At 40.4% G+C, this 22,330-nt stretch overlaps 1 protein-coding gene across 1 annotated transcript; it reads left to right on the top strand.

Moving 5' to 3' along the window:
- The first annotated feature begins 1,971 nt into the window (after positions 1 to 1,971).
- On the top strand, positions 1,972 to 19,152 carry LOC122565546 (procathepsin L-like). The gene is made up of 7 exons (XM_043721599.1): positions 1,972 to 2,049; positions 3,480 to 3,602; positions 11,549 to 11,728; positions 14,195 to 14,416; positions 15,500 to 15,668; positions 17,173 to 17,278; positions 19,037 to 19,152. The coding sequence occupies exons 1-7, from the start codon at positions 1,972 to 1,974 to the stop codon at positions 19,131 to 19,133; spliced, it is 975 nt and encodes a 324-aa protein (XP_043577534.1). The 3' UTR covers positions 19,134 to 19,152.
- Positions 19,153 to 22,330: the final 3,178 nt, after the last annotated feature.

Here is a 22,330-nt window from a genome sequence, read left to right as displayed (position 1 = left end):
TGCATTTTTCAAAATAGTGCCATGGGAAGACAAATGAGGCCATGGTTTAATATTTGATCAAATAGACAATGCTACCACCATTGCAGCATTTTATTTTTTCTTGTGTGCTTATGTCTCCAGATGGAAAAACACAGAAACATCCAGAGCTGGAGAGACCCTGAAATATATACACCTCTGAGCTGAGATTTGCCCGCGTTCTCACAACATGGAAGTCAAGCAAAGAACTGTAGACGCTGGAGATCTGAAACAAAAACAGAAACTGCTGGAGATATCAAGTCTGGCAGCATCTGTGAGAAGAAAGCAGTTTCGTAGCTTCATCAGGACACAGGGTTGGCGAAGATTGTATCCATCTTTGAGGAGAAAGTGAGGTCTGCAGATGCTGGAGATCAGAGCTGAAAATGTGTTGCTGGAAAAACGCAGCAGGTCAGGCAGCATCCAGGGAACAGGAGAATCGACGTTTCGGGCATAAGCCCTTCTTCAGGAATGACGAGAACAATGTTGTGAAAGAAGATGCTATGCACCAGGAATACAGCGAGCTGGGTAACCCTGGTGCTGGTCCACAAGTAATGAGCTGATGATGCAGTCCTGGTGTGAAGATGTTTCTGGTGCATGTGTCATTATGGGTTGTCAATGATTGCATCATCCATACACAACTATTAGCTGAAAAATCTAATCTGCTGATGGGAGTGGAAATTGGGCAATTGCCACAGATGCACTCCTGGGGCAAGAAGGCACCATGACAAAAATGCATTACCAAGGATCCTCAATAGAAAATCTAATTTCCCGCAAAGAAATCAATAATCTGCCTCATGAAAATAAGATTCACAACATTTCATTACCTTTTCAGACTCTATCATTAAGATCATGTGGTGCATTGCCTGAGGTTTGTGTAACTGATGGTTGGAACTAACAGGTGGACAAATAGTTTAGATCAAAAGGGATAAAGATAATACTAGGTCTTCAGGGCCTTGAACTAATTGGTGGAATTAGTTCACTTTGCAACTTCTAAGAATATATAAACCCCAGTTCAAACTCCAGTACAGTACAACTTGGTCCCAAGTAGTTCATATTGTTAAGCAACGGAGGTGACCTTGTGAGGTGGGTAAAATATATTTCTTCTAGTATAATAAATGGCCTGATGCTAATGTGTAATTAATAAATTGAATCAACTATTGTGTAATTTAATAGTGTAGCATTTCAAAGAGAGTTCAGCAGAATGTCTTGGCAGAACAACATTATTGTAATTACATTCCACGTAGGGAAAGAAATTAGATTGAAAACTCTGAAACATTGGAACTTAATGTAATTCAGATGGGTTAACACTTCTAGATGCCGAGCAGACAGAGGAAAGTCACAGTATTTTTTAAAATGAGTGTCTTATCAGGATACATTCAGTGAGAATCAGAGATTCCTGTGATCAGTATATTACGTGTATTAATGAGGCAAAGCAGAAGCCAAATCTGGCTGTGTCACCCATGTCTACCTTCAGATTCCACACCAGCCAGGAAACTTTACAATGTCTGCCAACTGTGTTTCCAGGGTAATTAAAATTGTTGGGAATGCAGGAATTGAACACTATCAGGAATGCCCCCCCAACCCCCCTCTACGTCTGAATGAAGACTAGTTGGCAAATTTTCTTTTAACGATTATAATTGAAATTATTTAAAGCTAAATCAAACACCTTTCTTCTGCTCTGTTATTTTTATTTTGTAGGCATGCAGTAGTTAGTCTGCTCTCAGCTCTTCTAACTTTAGAAAATGTACACGATGAGGTATCCATTCAACCTGTACTTGTGCCGATCATCTTAATAATTAGGGTAGGACTGTGGGATTGTGGACTTGCATTATGTCTCCATGTCTTTCTCATTGTATTGCCCACAGCTTTTCACTGAAGACACTAGCCCAGTGACGTATGCAATACTTCGTCATGATATTTTCCCTCTTTATGGTGTGGACCCTGACTGTTATACCCATGGCCTTGTCAAACCCAATCGTGGATGAGCAATGGGAAACTTGGAAGCAGGCATATGGAAAAAGCTACCTTAGTGTGGTAAGAAATCTGGGCTGAGCAGAGGATTGTGAGACCATGACATTGTTTTGAAGAAGTCAGCTTGAACTCTAATCCCCACCTGTTTGTTAATGCTGATTAGTCAGAACCAAAAAGCAAAGTTTCCACAAAATGTCCTTCTGTGGCGATTCAGATACTTAATACCAGCCAATAACTTGGCAACTATTGGACATTTCTTCCAAATTTGTAAAACGCGAATAATGACATGTTTCTCTAATTTCCTCCAAGGAAATATTGGGACGGTCAAACCAGTTAGCTTTAGTTCCATATTGAAAAGCCTGTTCTCTAGTTACCAACAGCATCACCTTCCGAACTGTGTGAGGCTGAACTGGAGTGCTTGTACCTGTGGAGAAATATTTACCCGCTGGATCAGCTTCTGATCATATATCTCATCATGATTTCAGTCAGAAAAATGCTACCTTCTATACCCCTTTCACCTGACTTGTGTCCCAATATCATTGAATGTTTCTCACTGTCAAAGATTATTTACAACACTCCTGTGTTTCACCTTGTGATAATATATATTGTTAAACTGACCATATGAACACAAGTCATTGCTTGTTGTATTGGTGAGAAGCAGTAATTATGATATAACAAATTAGGCTGCCTTTCCACTTTTTAAAAAACCTATATTTGGACTTTACCAAGTAGGTTGAGGAAAATGGAAGTGTAATCTACAGCAGAGTGGCAGGAATGGGGATTTTGGAAACACCTTTGTTTTATGTCTGTAGCTTAAAGATAAACAGAACTCAGTTGGGTGCGTGGTAAGCTCTCACTCCGCTAGAGTGCATTCATGGTGCCTATTATCCAACTCATAGAACCCCTACAGTGTGGAAACAGACCATTTGGCCCATCAAGCCCAAACTGACCCTCTGAAGAGCATCTCACCCCCACCCTATGACCCCTGCATTTAGCATGGCCATGCCAACTCATCTGCCTTCTTTTGGACTGTGGGAAAAAAAACAAAGCATCTGGAGGAAACTCATGCAAACACAGGAAGAATGTACAAACTCCCCATAGACAGTTGCCTGAGACTAGAATCAAACCCAGATTTCTGGTGCTGAGAAGCAGCAGTACTAGCCACCATGCCACCCTAACTTTTTTGACTTCTTTGCTCATAATGTAAATCTCAGATTGAAATGAGCCAGGCCCGTTGTCTTGCTGCCCTGTGTGCTGTATGTAATCTTTTTCCAAAATCATGGCCTAAAACTTATTTGGTTTCCCCTTCTTTGTACCTGATAGTTTTGATGCCAGTTTTTTCTACTGTAGCTGACAGTAAATACTGTCATCTCCTACTCGAACATTCAACTGCCTTCACTCATTTGAAGAAACACTCCATTTGTAACTTCACTAATTTCATTGGGCAATTGATGCTATGACCATTATATTGCAGTAACTCAATATTTTTGTAGGAGGAAGATCTAGTCAGGAGAGAAATTTGGCTGGAAAACTTGGAGAAGATCGCAGCTCACAATGCTCGATATCATCAAGGAAATTCCATGTATGAAATGGCCATGAATGAATTTGGAGACTTGGTGAGTGATAGCAATGATAGAGTGCCATACTTGCTTCTTTGGCACTGTGAGTGATGGAGAATCACTTGAGCCCAATTAAGTGAACCTATTTTCCTGGGACAAAAATATATCAGCTGGAAATGTTGCTATCTCCATTGGGCCAGCTGTTGTCTTCAACTCTAACTTATTTTGAGCAAAACATTGCCATGATTCCAGTATCACTACATACAGGTTCAGTAAGAAAGCCCATCAGAATAACAAAGACTAGGTAATTAATATGGTCTCGTCAGCAATGTTCATGTTCTGAAAATAAAGTCATAGAGTCATATAACATGGAAACGGACCATTTAGATTAACCAGTCCATGCCAAACATCATCCCAAACTAAACTAGTCCCACCTGTTTGCTCCTGGCTCATATCCCTCCAAGTCTTTCCTATTCTGTACTTATCCAAATGTCATTTCAATGTTGTAATTGTAACCAGATCCACTACTTCCTCAGGAAGTTCATTCCACATATAAATCATTCACCGTGTAAAACTTTTGCCCCTCTTGTTTTCTAAAATCTCTCTCCTTTCACCTTAAAAATGTGCTCCCTTGTCTTGAAATCACCCATCCTAGGGAAAATACACCTATTATTAACCCTTTCTATATCTCACATGATTTTATAAACTTGTATTAGGACTCCCCTGAATCTTCTATGCTCCAGTGAAAAAATTCCCAGCCTATCCAACCTTTCTTTATAACTCAAACCTTCCATACCTGGCAACATCCTGATAAATCTCTTCTGAACCCTCTCCAGCTTAATAGTATCCTCCTATAACTGGAAGACCAGAAATGAATGCAGTATTCCAGAAGAGGCCTCACCAATGTCCTGCATAACCAAATTGAACTTTAACCTAATTCCTTCATTTTCTAGTTGAAATTTAAAAATGACTTTAATGTTAGCTATTATTTTGTTCCTTTATTTTTCCAGTTTATGTTAAGAAGGAATTTAATCTTAACTATTACCTTTTTTAATTTTTTCTACTTATTCTGTGAAGTAATGTGAAGGTAGTGAGTGTTGTGCCCTTATACAAGATAGGCTGCAAAGAAAAACCTGGGAACCCTAGACCAGTAAGCTTAACATCTGTGGTTTGTAGGTTACTTGAGAAGATTCTGAGGGAATACATCCATTTAGGAGGGTTTGACTAGGAGTAGTCAGCATGGGTTTGTGCATGGGAGATCATGCCTCACAAATTTGTTAGAGTTCTTTGATGAAGTGACCAGGAAGGTTGATGAGGGCAGGGTGGTAGATGTAGTCTATATGGATTTCAGTAAGGCCTTTGATAAGGTTCCACATGATAGGCTGCTGTGGAAGGTTAGATTGCATGGAATCCAGGGGGAGCTGGCAAATTGAATACACAATTGGCTTGATGGTAGGAAGCAGAGGGTAATAGTGGAAGGACGCTTTTGGACTGGAGGCTGGTAACTAGTGGTGTACCTCAGGGGTCGGTGCTGAGCCCATTTGCATTTGTTATCGATATCAATGATTTGGATGAGAATGTACAAGGCATTATTAGCACGTTTGCAGATGACACTGAAATAGGCGGTATCGTGGACAGTGGGGAAGGTTGTCAGAAATGGACTGGAGGCTGGTAACTAGTGGTGTACCTCAGGGGTCGGTGCTGAGCCCATTTGCATTTGTTATCGATATCAATGATTTGGATGAGAACGTACAAGGCATTATTAGTACATTTGCAGATGACACTGAAATAGGCGGTATCGTGGACATTGGGGAAGGTTGTCAGAAATTGCAGCAGGACCTTGATCAGCTGGGGAAGTGAGCTGAGAAATTGCAACTGGAGTTTAATGTAAATAAGTGTGAGGTCTTGCATTTTGGAAAGTCAAATCAAAATAGGAGTTTCATGTTGTATGGTAGGCCCTTAAGGAGTGTAGTGGAACAGAGGTACCTTGGAGTTCAGGTACATGGTTCTCTGAAAGTAGAGTCACAGGGAGACAGGGCAGGGAAGAAGGTTTTTGGCACACTGGCCTTCATCAGTCAGAGCATTGAGTATAGAAGTTGGGAAGTTATATTGTAGTTGTACAGGATATTGGTAAGGCTGCACTTGGAGTGCTCAGTTTTGATCACTATCGGAGGGATGTTATTAAACTGGAAAGAATGCAGTAGAATTTTACAAGGATGTTGCCAGGACTCAAGGGTCTAGGTTGTAGGGAGAGCTAGGACATTTTTCTTTACAGTGTAGGAGACTGAGGGGTGAATCTTATAGAAGTGTATAAGATCATGAGAAGCATGGATAGGGTGAATGCACTCAGTTTTTTTCTCAGGGTTGAGGAATTGAGGACAAGAGGGCATCAGTTTAAATTTAAAAGGGAAAGAATAAAAGGGAACCTGAGGGGTAACTTTTTTATACAGAGGATGGTACGCATGTGGAATGAGCCGGCAGCAAAAGTGGTTGAGGTGTGTACATTCACGACATTTAAAAGGCATTTGGACAAATACATGGATAGGAAAAGATTAGAAGGATATGGCCAAGTGCAGGGAAATGGGGTTAGTGTGGATGGACATTTTGGTCGGCATGGACCAGTTTGGACCAAAGGGCCTGTCTCTGTGCTGTAGGCCTCTATGACTCTAATGCTTAACTTTTTAACTCTCATTTCTCTTACTACTTTGTACCTGAGTTTTTTTTATACCTTGGTACCTTTGTACCTAAGATGTAGCTGTGATTGGCGACATTATACACTTTTCACTGTATTCCTGTGCTGCTGTGCTTGAGGGCACGTGATAATAAAATGCGAATGTAAATCTAAATCAAAATCACAATCTCAATCTAAAATAAACTTTGGAGAAGGGAAATGGGAATACGGAAGAATCAGAAAACGCTTTGTAGACTATTTGGCAAGTTTGAAAATGTAATATATCTCAATTAGCCACCCTTTCAATCATCTACCTAATTGTCTTTTACAAATTGCTGTATTCATTTCTCTACTGACTTAATGGGCAATCTACACCATACATTAATCCCCTCTGTGTGAAATAAGTTAAACTGTTTTTGACTTCCTATTTAAGCCCAGGTCTTTTGGTTCCGAAATCTGTGACAATTTCAAGTATGATTGGTTTCAATTTATCTTTCTTTAGGATTTTAAATCTTTAAATAATATCCTCAATGATACTTCTGTCCTCCACATAACTTGCTCACTTCTTTGCTACACTGGGGGCCAGAATGTATTAGCTAGATAGATAGAGAACTGGCTGGGCAGCAGGAGACAGACAGTTGTTGTAGACAGGAGTTTCTCAAAATGGAGATCAGTGCTGGGATCACTGTTGTTTGTGATATACGTAAATGATCTGGAGGATGGCATAGGTGGTTTGATTAGCAAGTTTTCAGAGGATACTAAGATTGGTGGAGTAGCAGATAGTGAAGGGGGCTGTCAGAGAATGCAGCAGAATATAGATAGACAGGAGAGTTGGGCAGAGAAATGGCAGCTGGAATTCAATATGGGCAAATGTAAGGTGATACATTTTGGAAGATCCAATCCTAGAGTGAACTATACGGTGAATGGAAAAGCCCTGTGGAAAATTGATGGACAGAGAGATCTGGGTGTTCAGGTCCATTGTACCCTGAAGGCAGTCAATAGTGTGGTCAAGAAGGCATATGGCATGCTTTCTTCATCAGACGGGATATTGAGTACAAGAGTTGGCAGGCCATGTTACAGTTGTATAATACTTTGGTTCGGCCACATTTGGAATACTGCATACAGTTCTTGCCACCACATTACCAAAAGGATGTGGATGCTTTGGAGAGGGTGCTGAGGAGGTTCACCAGGATGTTGCCTGATATGGAGGGCATTAGCTATAAAGAGAGGTTGAGTGGATTTGGATTATTTTCATTAGAGAGATGGAATTGAGAGGGGACCTGTTTGACATCTACAAAATCATGAGAGGTATAGACAAGGTGGATGACAAGAAGATTTTTCCCAGAGTGGGGGACTCAATTACTGGAAATCACGAGTTCAAGATGAGAGGTAAAAGTTTAAGGGAGTATGCGTGGAAAGTTTTTTATGCAGAGGGTGGTGGATGTCTGGAATACATTGCCAATGGAGGTGGTAGAGGCGGGCACTATAGCATCATTTAAGATGTTTCTAGACAGATACATGAATGGGCAGGGAGCTGACAGATATAGATCCTTGGAAACTAGGCGACAGGTTTAGATGGAGGATCTGGATCGATGCAGGCTTGGAAGGCCGAAGGGCCTGTTCCTGTGCTGTAATTTTCTTTGTTCTTTGATCTGAGAGCTTTAACATTTGAATGTACTGAATTGTTTGTCTTCCACTTTCTGCAGTTTTCAATGCCTTGTTTCTCTTACTGCAATATTGCACCCAGAATTGTATATCTCAACATATCTCCATTTTTAATCAATGGATTTTCAATTTAGCAAATTGCCAATTCACCTCAGTAGCTTGTCTTGTATTATAATTTTTATTTTGTGTGGCCTGCTATCAAAAATCTTGCTAAGCACCAAAAATAGTTCACTTTCACTGAATATATATTCACTTCCATTAAAATCTCCACAAATTTTAATAATCAAGGATGTTGTGCCATGAATTGTCCACTAGCTCCTTCATCATTATGATACAATTCTTTCATGATCTCCTCAGTCAGTATGTCATTTAATACTTTATCTAAAACAGATATTATATTCTCGGGCTTGTAATTTTTGGGTTGCCCCTATATGCTTTTTGGAAAAATAAATGTTCTGCCAACAATGTTCAAGATCCCCAGGAAGCACTTGCGTTTCTTTATTTAAATAAAAAAGAGCTCGTTCTTGGCATTCATCCATCAGGCACCCCATCTATTCCATTAACACTTTCAGCTTTTTGATCACTGCCTTATCAAATACTTCCTTTTATTTTTAAACCAAGAAAGAAACAGTTTGTAATATTTTCCACTCCTTGATCATTTGAAATTGTGCCATGATGAGACTTTTATGATACATTTCAGTGGCTTTAATGTTACTTATCTCATCTTTCTGCTTCAAATAGTGGATTTGTTTTTGCAATAGTTCCTGCTATCCAAATCCTATTTCCTATTTCCTATTTCAGCCCTTCTGAACAGTTTTCCTGTTGCCATTATCTTGTTTTTAACTATGACTCATGTTGTCCAGCAGAACTTTACTTTTCTTTCATGGGATGTAGAAGTCACCAACATGGCCAGCATTTGACATTCATTCTTAATTGCCCTTAATAACAGCTCATATTTTGCCCATGATCTATGGTTTGATTCCATGAGTCTTGTGGCTCTGTGTATTAAGTGCTGACCTTGTCTCCTCTAGTAGCTTGGAACCTATAACTGTCTCCCCTTACATATGAATGACTGTTGTCTGATTTGAGGTTTCTGCAAAGTTTTATTGACACCATTGTGGATAATACTGTTCTCTGTAAGCACATTTCACATTAGCACAGACTATTCCATCCCTTCTTCACAGTCTCTTGCACATGACTGCTAACATCACTGTTAGATCTTGATATACATCGTTATCTTATATCCATTCTCATTTTACCCCAGTCTCCACATTTCCTAGACTCTGTCTTTCATCCAGTTTTGCTTTTGATACTGGTCTTCCCTGTGCATGCTATTTGAACCATTTTCTGCTTCCATTGAATCTTACAGTCCAGCTCAGTTTCCTGATCCCACTTCTCACAATGCGTCTGTCTGAGGATAGGTGTTTCAACTGTATTCAGTTGACCTTCAGTCCTAGGCATAATCTTAAACTATACCAGAATACAGTCACTTTTGCCACAGCGTTCTTCAGCTGTTGTAGGGCAAGGCTCACAATTCAGGACGACTCAGTAATCTTTTAGCAGTCTTTTTGTACCGCCCCACCCCAACACACACACACACACACGGAGGTCTGTGTGAAGCTCAGATGAAGAGTCATCTAGACTTGAAACATTAGCTTGCCCTCTCTCCATGGATGCTGTCTGACCTACTGTGATGTCCAGCATTTGTTGTTTTCAGTACCGATTCCAGCATCTGCAGTAATTTGCTCCTACATGGAAGTCTGTTAGCTTGGCTGGCTGGTTTGCGATGAAGAGTGATGCCAATCACGTGGGTTCAATTCCCATTCTGACTAAAATGACCACTGAGGGCCTGCTTTCCTCACTTCGCTCCTTGCTTGAGACAGGGTGACCCTCAGGTTAACCTCACCACCAGTAATCTCTCTCTAATGGGAGAGCAGCTCCATGGTCCTCTGCATCTATGGGGATGACCGCATACATTCAAGCATCTGCATGTTGCTCCCATTAATTCGAGTTGCTAGTCCCATTAATCATTCGTAGTTTCAAAGATATTGCCCCGTCAATCACTCCAGGAAGTCTATTCCATTTGTTTGGGTGATTACTTCCTCTTGCAGCTATTCTTACAAGTTGCTCCTTCTGTTCCCATTATATATAGTCCAAGATGCACACCCAGGACAATGACACTTGAGACTGCAACATCTTAATATTGTGTCAAGCACACATCCTGTGTTCATGACTTACAAAGGCAATTTCACATGTAAAGTTCTGGGCTTGCCTTCATTGTTAGGTCAGCAAATGTGTTTTACTTGTTGTAACTATATTGGTGTTAACATTTTCATGGGGTGTGTGCGATAATGCAATGGAACAGCAGTTGTTATTTTTAAGTGCTGTTAACTTGGGTCAATAGCAAAGAGTGTCATTTAAACCTGGACAAACAAGTACCATTGTGTAGACTAATTGCACCAACTGTTTCTTGGTTAACATGTTTGTGACATCCATCCATTGTGTCTGCGTTGTATTAAGTTTGTTTCAGCTAGCAACTGGTTTATTTTCGAGTTTAAAAAAATCCCACTAATTCCAGAAAAATAACATTTGGCTACATTTAATATGGTCAAGTTACAAACTTTGTTCACAGCCCAATTACTTGTCTCTTTAGTATTGGTGCATTTTCAGATAAATGCTTTCATAATGAAGGATTGCCTATACTGTGACCTCCATTATGTTTGAAGATCCAATACAACAGTGCCTCTGATTATAGGAATTTGTTAGTTAACTGTCAATGAGTCAGAGAGTCATACAGCACAGAAACAGACCCTTCGGTCCAACCAGTCCATGCTGAACACAACCCAAAACTAAACTAGTTCCACTCGCCTGCTCCTGGCTCATATCCCTCCAAACCTTTCCTATTCATGTATCCATCCAAATGTCTTTTAAATGTTGCAATTGTACCCACATCCATCACTTCCTCAGGAAGCTCATTCCACATGTAAACCACCCTCTGTGTAACATATTTACTTCTCATATCAATTAAATCTCTTTCCACTCAACTTAAAAATGTGCCCTCAGTCTTGAAATGCCCCATTCTAGGGGAAAGACTGCTGCCATTAACTCTATCTATATCTCTCATTATTTTGTGAACTTCTACAAGGTCGCCTCTCAACCTCCTGTACTCCAGTGAAAGTGTCCCAGCCTATCCAGCCTTTTTTATAATTCAAACCTTCTATACCCAGCAACAGCCTGGTAAGTCTCTTCTGAACCCTCTCCAGTTTACTCAAAACATGGTTTCATTCTGAAAGCACTTGCAAAGATTCTTGATCTATTCCTAGAAATTGAAGTAAATTATCCATGACAATTATCCCCATTTCTCTATATGCTTCTTTGACTTCAAGTTTCTTGATTTAATCTCCTGCTCTGACCTGTTGATCTACAACAGACACCAGGAGTTTGCTTCTTTCTGCTCATGTCTCTTGTCTCCCTCTCCAAGACTTCCACGTTTTGTGTAACAAGATGAGCTCGAGAGCTCTATCACTATTATCGCCAAACTTGGATGCAAATTGCAAACATAATTGAGACACGTGGAATTGAAATTGTTTGTGAACAAATCAATTTTGACTTTGCATAGTTTGCTGATATAGTGTCATTGGAGGTATCATGCAACTCTATCTTCCAGACACCAGCAGAGTTTGTACAGTTGTATACTGATGCAACAATGTATGAAATGGCAAATTACACAGATGAAGCATTCTCAGATATTGAACTAGAAGAACTGGAAGAAGTGGAGGAAGTCAGGCGTATGCCCAAAGAAGTGGACTGGCGTCAAATGGGTTATGTTAGAGGTGTAAAGAACCAGGTACCTATAACCTTCTCATGCTGTCTGTTCACTCTGTGCAGGAAGGTTGTTGCTTGATTTTGATTTTGTTGAATGATGCTTCTTTAATATTTTAACTCTAAGGAATGCTCATGAATGACCATTGCATACTTCAATATTTTTTACAATTTTCAACCACCTTATGTTTGAGAAACGTTAGAGCAGTATTAAATAGGCAGCAGGAGGAACAACTTATAGAGTTAGTGGTTTTTTTAACTGCCAGTAGGTGGAGGCACTAAGAACAGAAGCAAACAATTGGGGATAATGTGTCCGATTCAGACAGACAACATGGACGTACAGACAAATGCTAAAGGGGATTTGCAGTAAAGTGGTAGTGCCCGTAATTCTAGCCTAGAAAGTCCAGGTTAAAGTCTCACCTGCCGTGCAAATGTGCTACAACATGTCCAAACAGGTAGTTTACAAATAACTTTAGAGTCTTGCGGTGCACTGGTAGTGCCTCACCTCAGGGCCAGTAGGTCCACATTTAAATCTCACCTACTTCAGAATTGGCATGACATATCTGAACAGGTTGATTAAAAATAATGTTATGCACAGAAACATGTTGGTGCAGTGACAGGGTCCTTACCTCAGGGCTAAAAGGTTTGGATTCAAGTCAGGGATGGTCTTGGAGATGTGACACATCATGTTCAGACAGGTTGTTTAAAAAGATTTCCTTTCTGATAAACTCATTTTCATGTTCGATTTTTCATCTTTAACAAAAGCACATATATATATTCAGGGTCCTGATCTAACACTTTGAGTGCCTGGCAGATTAGCGTCATACAGTCATACAGCACAGAAGAAGACCCTTCAGTCCAACCAGTCCATGCTGACCATAATCCCAAACTAACCTAGTCCCACTTGCCCATGTTTGGCCCATATCCCGCCAAACATTTCCTATTCTTGTACTTCTCTAAATGTCTTTTAAACGTTGTAACACACACGAACCACTCTGCGTAAAAATAAATTGCCCCTCTATCTTTTTCAAATCTTTCTCCTCTCACCTTAAAAATATGCCCCAGGGTCCGGAGGGGAAATTAAAATGCACAAAACCAGCTTACAAGTAGACTTCTAATGCTTACAAAGTCATGAAGTCACTTGCTTCAATACCATTGATAAGGTGTTCTTTTATGGACATTCTTATAGTGAGGTGAAGGGACCTATCAGAAGAAAGAATCCTTTTATTTTTAATTTTTTTAAAAAAATTTAACAATTTTACTAATCAATCTGTTCAGAATTGCTCTTACACACTTGTGGAACAGGTGGGATTTGAACCTGGACATCCAAGGATAAGAACATTACTACTGTGCTACAAGAGGGCCCTAAATGGGAACAATGCCATGACTCCGATGCTGGCCTGCAGCACCAATGTGCTTATTGAGGCAGCCCCCACTGAGAGGAAATCCTGTCCTTGAGAACTGCCAGCCAATCAGATTGCATAGGGCTGGAAATGGAAGGAGGACCACCAAGGAGCATTTTTTTGCTGGACAAGCTGAGTCTAGGGTTTCTTGGGTAGGGAATGACTGGGCACCAAGGGAGAAGGGCTAGAAGCTTGGGTTGCAAGGAGAGGGTCAGTGGGGGCAGAGAAGGCAGTGGGCGTATTTCATGTAAACTCCTTCTGTACTTCCTCCAACATATTTGCATTCATAGAATCCCTTGAGTGAAGATACAGGCCACTCAGCCCATTGAGTCTGCACTGACCTGCCGAAGAACATCCTCCCCAACCCTATACCCACACTTACCATGGCTAATCCACCTATTTTGCACACGCCCAGACATTATGGCCAATTTAGCATGGCTAATCCACATAAACTTGCACATCTTTGGACTGTGGGAAGAAGCCAGAGCACCCAGTGGAAACCCACACAGAACAGGAAGAACAAGCAAACTCCATACAGTCACCCAGGATTGGTATCGAGCCTAGGTTCTTGGTGCTATGACGCAACAGTGTCACCCTTCCTAAAGTGTAGTGCCCAAAATTGTGCTCCAGTAGAGGTCTATGTTCAGTACACGTTCAGTAAAACTTGCCTGCTCATAGACCCTACTCCACTATTAACAAATCCTGAGGTTGTGTATGTTTTACTGCCAATTCTCACCAGCTGCTCATGATTATCCCCCTTCCTCTTTCTCACTGCATACTCTAATTCATCAAGTTTTTGATTCTTAAGCTATGCTGCCATCTTGAAATGACATTGTGAGGGACTGAAATATGATGCTGTGCCATTTAGGCATCCAAAAGTGGAAGGGGTAAGGTTGTGGCAGTGGTTGATCTCGAACTGAATATTTTGCATGAATACATTCCAGGCCTGTTCACATCTGTTGGCAATTACAGTCAAGGCAAAGGTCTGGTTAACTATTTGGATTCTCTTTCAATCAAAGTGAAGAGGATCATGAATAAACATCTGTAAGTGTTTTTCACATTTGGCGATTTATCTGCTCTGTCTGCAGGGTTCATGTTTGTCCTGTTATGCGTTTGCTGCAGTTGGAGCTGTGGAAGGTCAGTTGGCCAAGCAAAAGAAACAGTATGTGGATCTGAGCACGCAAAACATCATTGACTGTTCCGATGAATTTAAGAATTATGGGTGCGATGGAGGTTTACCATATCGTGCCTTTAAATACATTAAAAAATACGGCATTGAATCTGATCAATCGTACCCCTACCAAGCAAAGGTACATCTTCTGCCTGATATTCTCTCTATTTCATACAATATAACTTGACTGTCAATTATGAGTTCTGAAAGATATTCTGGTTTAAGGAACAATTTCATTGAACCTTTGCAAACACAGAAGTCACCTGAATCTGAGTATTTTCATGCGTAGTGCCAAGCAAATGTCATTTTGATTATTAGCAGAAAGAATGTCCTTCATTCAAGTGTATCATTGGACTAAATCTTTCCTTGTCCATGCTGCTGGTCTATCCCTATTTTTGAATTATATCACATTTGAATGATCCTTCCACCAAATATATGTAAATCATCAACTGGGAAATGCTAACCCGTTGAAGACATCCATCAATCATGTTTAGTGTTAATTAATTGGGACCTCAATGCCAGTGTTATATTTGAGCTTGATACTTCCCTTATTCAATATCAATAGAAAACCATCTAGTAGGGATTGTCAATAATGACCAGGGTTGGAAGCATTGACTAAATTTCTACTGGGCATCTGCAGCACTTTCAAATACTATCCTAGCTGAGACTAATTAACTTAATGCAGAGTAGAAATTAGCCTGTCAGTGAAAAATAAAAGTCATGATGATTTTGGTGGTGGGAAAGTCGCTCAGTTATTTGTGAGACCACTGCTGGATAAGAGAAAAGAGAAATAAAGAAACAGAGATTAGCCTGTGGCTCTCTGTCATGCACCACAGAGATGTTCAATGAATAAAAATTTCAAACAATTCAGCAGTTTGGAGTCACGTCTGAATTGGAATGTGATTTGTGATTTTGGATGTAATGAGCTAATGGAAAGGTGGGTCTTAATGTGGTTTCTGAAGTTGGAGGAATGTAGCAAAGCAAAGAAATTTAGAAAGCGAAAGTAGAGGGGTTGGGCCAGATGAGTCTGCCAGTACATGCTGGGTGAAAAGGGCACAGGGACATACCAGCACTGAGTGATGGAGAACGTGTTCAGAGGTATTGGAGGACAGTGATGCTGGGAGCTCATAGATATGTGGGATTTTGTATGTGATATGATGTTGACATTTATTGACAATTCTTGTCTGCCAAGTTGCTAAACAGATTCTCATTTTAATTACAGCGAAATGATCAGTGCTCTTTCAGTAGCGCTAAAAGCGTCGTCACAATTAAAGGATTCCAAAGGTATAAGCATATTGATGAGAAAAGATTAGCTGCATTAGTGGCACGTGTTGGACCAATTTCTGTACTTGTTTATTCGTCACTTAATTCCTGGAGATTTTACAAGTCAGGTAAAGAAAATTCTAAAGTGGAATGAAGAACTGTTGATGCTGTAAATCTGAAACAAAAACAGAAATTACTGGAGGTCTGGCAGCATCTTTGGAGAGAAAGCAGAGTCAATGTTACGAGCCCAGTCACCTTTCTTCAGATCTGAAGAAGAGCTGAAACATTAACTCTGTTTCTTTCTCCAAGATGCTATGAGACCTGCTGAGTTTCTCCAGCAATTTCTGTTTGCTTTATTAAAGAAAATTCACCATGGTTCAGAATTAATCTCTCAATCTCACTGTGCAAGATGGGGAACAATTGGATATTACATCACCTTCATGCACAATTTGCAGACACAACACCTTGTAATTGAATTCTTGAATATTTTCACTTTGATACGTCTGTCTTTTGAAGTAATTTTTTTAAAATCAAATTTTCTCTTTTGATCAGTCTAGTCACCTTTTGCAAATGCTTTTTGTTTAATGGTTCTGGGACAAGTTGCTTGGTGAAAGATGCTATGAGAATGCAAAATCTTGTAGGTCTGCCTTTCAAACCTTGCTTGCTTGTTATTATCCAAGAATAGGAAGGCAGAACTATAGTTCGAAATTGTTTTCATTTACAATGCTACTGGAGTGATTGGAACCAGGCGGTTGACTATAAAAAGTCATTGATTGGGATTGTTAACCTGGGCCAATCAGGAAAGAGGAACAGGAGAATCAACGTTTCGGGCATAAGCCCTTCTTCAGGAAGGGCTAATGCCCGAAACGGTCGATTCTCCTGTTCCTTGGATGCTGCCTGGCCTGCTGCGCTTTTCCAGTGACACATTTTCAGCTCGGATCTCCAGCATCTGCAGCCCTCACTTTCTCCTCCAATCAGGAAAGCCCTGGCTGACCAAAAAACCAGGGGAATCACTTCGTGGGTCTGCTCCTGAGCCTGGCCAACCTGGCCATAAATAGGTCCAGGCAGCGGGCCGTGGAGGGGGTCGTTAGGGCCGATTGCCTGCCCCTTTTCCCCGGCTACGTCCGAGCCTGAGTGTCTCTGGAGAAGGGGCATGCGGTGTTCACCAACACCCTCGAGCTGCTCAGGGAGAGGTAGCACCGCAGGGAGTGGAGTGGAGTGCTTTATTTCCCTCTCCAACTCTACTTTGATTTAACCCCTTCACTGTTTGATTCGGCAGCAATACCCTCTGAGAAGGGCACTGCTTGTCACTGACCACCCTGGTGTTTCCTTTCTTCCTGGTAGTGGAAATTGAATAAAGATTTGTATACCTGTTGTCTTTCACTGTGTCTCACACCTTCACTCTCACACAACATGGATGCTGGGAAAACCTATAAGCACTATCGCAGTTAGGCGGTAGTGTGGGGATAAGGAGAAAAAAGAAAAAAAAAATAACCAGATCTCTTTAGTTCAAGAGACTGACTCCAAACTGGCTGGCTATAGCCAGTGTACTGTGCACATGTAAATAAAGGGTGACTTGGTGACAGATTACTGGCGTCTATGCGTTTATTTCAGCTATCCTCCATTTTACAGGTATCTTTGATGATGCTGACTGCAATAATAAGAGAGTTGATCATGCCGTGGTCTTGATAGGATATGTGGATGCACCTTCAAGCAGCTACTGGATCATTAAAAACAGGTAACTATATCTACAAATTAAGAATTTAAGAAAAGCAGGCAGGATGGAAATCTTTGTTACCCTATGAAGTATTGATACTGATGCTGGCACAGACATTATTTAATTATCAAATGGAAAAAGGAAGCATTAAGAAGCGAACACATAAGCAGAACCTCCTAAAGCATTTACGATTATGTAAGTGAAGCTCGTTATATCAAGATGTAATTGAATACAACACAATTCTTTCAAAGTGATTCATTTACTTCCTGTCGCCACCTTATGGATAAATGTGGGATAGCTAAATCTCTTTGATTATATAGCAGTCAAGTCAACTGCCTGGCACTTATAGTTTGTGAGAGTATAATAATTGTAAAAGCTTATTCCTTCAGCTGCAACCACTCTATCTCATTTTTGCCGAGTAGTAAGTGAAACCTCTGTTTCCCTGGCTACCTTAAGTTGATTTAAAGATTAGAGACAAAGCTGATCTTTGATCCTTTCCCTTACACTGATTATGGAGAACTGCTCTGTCCCAGCTGTCAATCATTGTTTCCACCTTGCCTGAACATACTATCCCACTTCACAGGATCCAAAAGGCAGATGATGGCCAAGTAGTGTTACTGCTAGACTATTAATCCAGAGACACAGATAATATTCTAGGAAGCCAGGTTTAAATTTCACCGTGGCAGATGTTGGGATTTGAATTCAACAAAGTCTGGAATTAAAAGTCTAATGATGATCAAGAAACTGATTGCTTGGTGAAAATGCCATTGTAATCCCTGATGTTAAGGAAGGAAACTGCAGTTCTTGCCTGGATTGACTTACATCTGAATCCAGATGAACAGCAGTGTGGTTGACTCTCAACAGTCTTCTGCACAGTGGGAAATTAGCAATAAATGCTGGCCTAGTCACTGACACCCACATCCTGTGAATGAATTAATAAAGAAATCTATTTTTCAGATCATCTGCTGTACACTTTGAAACTCATCCTTGCATGATAGTTACAAACTGCTATGCACTGCACGTAATAACTCCTCATTGTCTCAAAACTAACCTTTTGTGTAAGAGTATACAAGGGACAAGGTGGCATAGTGGGAATCTTTCTAGACTAATAACCCAGGCCTCTGGGCTAATGGTTTTGGGGAATGGTCTCAAATGCCACTATGGCAGCTGATAGACTTTTCATTCAATAATCAATCTGGAAGGGAAGCTACTCTTGGAACTGGAGGCCATCTCATGAGTTTTCAGGGGGCAGCATGGTGGCTCAGTGGTTAGCACCAAGGACCTGGGTTCAATTCCAGCCTTGGGTGATGGCCTGTGTGGAGTTAGCACATTCTCTCTATATTTGTGTGGGTTTCCTTTGGGTACTCTGGTTTCCTCCCACAGTCTAAAGATGTGCAAGTTATGTTGGCCATGGACTATGCAGGGTTATAGAAATAAGGTTGGGTCTAGGTGGGATGTTCTTTGGAGGGTCAGTGTGAACTCAATGGGCTGAATGACCTGCTTCCATGCATAATGATTCTATATGTTGTCTCTCCCATTTGCTGCAATTATTCTAATAATTTGTCTCGATGGAATTGTAAATCTCCAGAAGTAAATTCTTTCTAAAATGAACCTAATGTCCTGCTGATAACACTACTAAAATTAAAACCAAAATGCATTCAATCCGAATGAAGAAATTAAAAATATTACAGAACCAAGCATACAAAAATCCTCACTGTCTGAATTTTGGATATGATTAGATTGGGTTTTGGATATTAACAAATATTTTTCCTTTTCTAGCTGGGGAACATCTTGGGGTGAGAAAGGATACATGCGCATGATTAAAGGCAAGAACATGTGTAGAATTAACTATAGTGCTTCTTATCCCATAATCTGAAGACTTTCAACTACTGCAACAAGAGCAAAATCATTCCTGGAGAAATTATTTTAGATAACATCATGTATTTAGCAACAAGTTTGTGTGAATGATACTGTAATTGAGCTATTTCTTGACCAAACATATAATTAAGATTATTTACTCCAGAGGGAGCTACATTTGTCTTCAATTGCAGTTTGAAAATTTTGTTTGCAATGATTTGTGTTTACTTTTTGGTGCTGCTTTGTTTCTATGGTACTTTTCATAATCAGCAAAATAAAAATTGAAATTATCTGACTTGGTCTACTTTGATTGAGAGAATGGCATATGAAGGACTTGATTTCCCAGGACTGTAAAATTATAAGATGTAAAAAAAAACTAAAGCCATGATTTTCAATTGCAAGCTGTGAATAGGAAAACCTCAAAACGAAATAGATGAGTTATACAGGAATGATATAGAGTTCATTGTAACCTTACAGAAGAGAGAGACAGTCAAACTCTGGCTCATTAAACCACCAAAAGAGACTTTATTCAAACAATGTTACAGAAGAAACATTCATGCATCCATCAATCCTGGAGTCAGGGGACTGTCACTGTTGTAAGGAGTTACATTGGAAACATAATTAAAGACATCCAGGCTTGTCTTCTCTATATCCAAGTCTGTAAACAACACTGATAACGAATCACGGAGTTGATTATCATAGAAGCCCTACAGTGCAGAAAGAGGCCATTTGGCCCTTTGAGTCTGCACCAAACTTCCATAGACCATCCCATCTTGATCCACCCCATGCCCATAAGCTCACATTTACCATGGCTGGTCCATCTAACCCTGCACATCTTTGGACTGTGGGAGGAAACCAGAGCACCTGAAGGAATTCAATGCACACTCGGAGAGAACGTACAAACTCCACACAGACAATCACCCAAAGGCTGGAAATTGAATGCCTGTCCTTGATGCTGTGAGGCAATAGCGCCAACCACTGTGCCACCCTAATTGGGTTTCAGACAAATTTTAGTGTGGTTTATATTACGGGGGCTATAAGCTGCATGGGTTTATGTGGTGGAAATTTGTGCAAGTTTCAGACAAACCTGTATAGGAGTGTTGTGTAAAATTCTAGAGAAGTCACAAGAGGATTTGTACATGGGAATGAATTTTGCCAATATTGGAACGAATTTGAGGTTGATCAGTACTTTGTGTATCTTTCTCATGTAATTCCTAGATTCAGAGTATCAAATTCAAAGGTGATGCTTGCTGTGACTTGGAGGTCGCACATAACCAAGATTAATCATAATTGATGGATGTCTTCAACAGGTTAACGTTTCTTGGTTAATGGTTTATAGCTGTTTGATGCATCATAGAGCAAACGATGTTATCATTCAGAAATGATCACTTTGAATTGACCAATTCTCGGAGGAAGAACATAGTGTGATGTAGCGCACAGAAAATGTTGAAACATTGTATGTGATAAGGAGATAAGTTAATCCCTATTTGCTGAAGCCAGAAAGGAAGTGAAATCACAATCCGAAGGAAACAAGACAAATGCTTTTCAAGACTTACGAAATCAAGCATTTCAAAATCAAGCTCTTGCCTATCTACATAGTATCACCCACTGTAACAGCTGCAATGTCCCATTGTCTATTCATCACAGAACTCAGAGACTGATCCATATATTTATCCTTCTTGACCTCATGTCTTATCTCTGATCTATGCTTTGCATTAACGGGTCTTCTCATGTTTCATAACTACTAAACTCGTTCAATTGCTCTGGGAGAAAGACATCCAGAAGGGATAAGATCTTTCTTTAATTAACCTTGATATGACCAATGGAGGGAATGGATAAATGGCTAAAAGCGAGCAAGTCCGTCCACCTTAGCAATTAGCTTTGAAAATTTAGGGGCAATCCCATATGAAACTTGAATAAAATCAGGGAATCTTGCTAAGAGACTGTTTGTAACAGAGCCATGGTTCAGTCATGAGGAGCTGATCTTGATGGAAGCCAATGCAAAAACAGGTGATGGGACTGTTCTTAACATGCCCACACTAATGTTACCCTTGAAAGCCACAAATGGAACAGCTACTGAAGCTGCAGTGGTCCCTCTGGTGCCTGATTCACCATCCATTTGCAATGCTCCTTCTTGGCATTGGGGTTCACAAAGACTGGGTGTATGAATCCCATAGTCATTGGCCTCTCCCTCTCTCATGCATTGCCTTTGGAATAAACCTTCTGCCTTTGCTGCTTTCTTTTGCATCACTTGCTCAGAGTCCACCACAGCAATTTGCTTCCATTGTCCCTGTAAGGTCAATAGCATCTTTACGAACACCTGCCAATGAGTTCCCTGCCCCACTCTTCCACGAGAATCAAACAATCATAAATTGACTATAGCATGGAAACTGGTTATTTCAATTGATCTGTCCAATTCCCTTTTCAGAACATCATAGAATCCCTACAGCCATTCAACCCATCAGGTCTGCACTGACCCTCTGAAGAGCCTCCTACCTTATCCCTGTAAACCCACATTTACTTCAGTTAACCCACCTACCCTGCACACTACAGGGCAATTTAGCATGGCCAATCCACCCTAACCTGCACATCTTTGGATTGTCGGAGGAAATCGGAGCACCCGGAGAAAACCCACATAGACACTGGGAGAATGTGCAAACTCCACACAGACAGTCGACTGAGGCTGGAATCAAACCCGGGTCTCTGGCGCTATGAGGCAGCAGTGCTAACCACTGAGCCACTGTGCCATGATAATCAAAATTTCCTCCACTGTTCTCTCAGGCAGTGTAAGAAATCTGCTAGATCTAGGAAGCTAATAAAATGAAAGTTGAAAGAAATTACAAGAAGATTGTACTGGGGAAATTAATGGGGCTGTAAGTGAACAAATCACAAGGACTTGTTGGTCTACATTGAAGAGTGTTGAAGGAGGTAGCTGCAGAGGTAATCAATGCACTGGTGATTATCAACCAGAATCCTATAGATTCTGGAATGATTCCTATGGATTGCAAGGTAGCAAATGTCACTCCAATATTTAAGAAGGTAGTGAGAAGAAAAACAGGAAATTACAGACTTGTCAACCTTATATCAGTCTGTGATGATGTAATTCCTTTAACAAGGTTATGTGTCCTTGTTTTTTTTTCAGAGAGGTCATAAAAGACGCAGACTACGAAAAGTCTAAGTTGAAAGGTTTTCAAACCAATTTGATTATAGCTAACA

Source organism: Chiloscyllium plagiosum, chromosome 31, assembly GCF_004010195.1.
Source record: "Chiloscyllium plagiosum isolate BGI_BamShark_2017 chromosome 31, ASM401019v2, whole genome shotgun sequence".
Classification (NCBI taxonomy): Eukaryota; Metazoa; Chordata; class Chondrichthyes; order Orectolobiformes; family Hemiscylliidae; genus Chiloscyllium; species Chiloscyllium plagiosum.
This window is presented reverse-complemented; position numbering and strand designations above follow the sequence as displayed.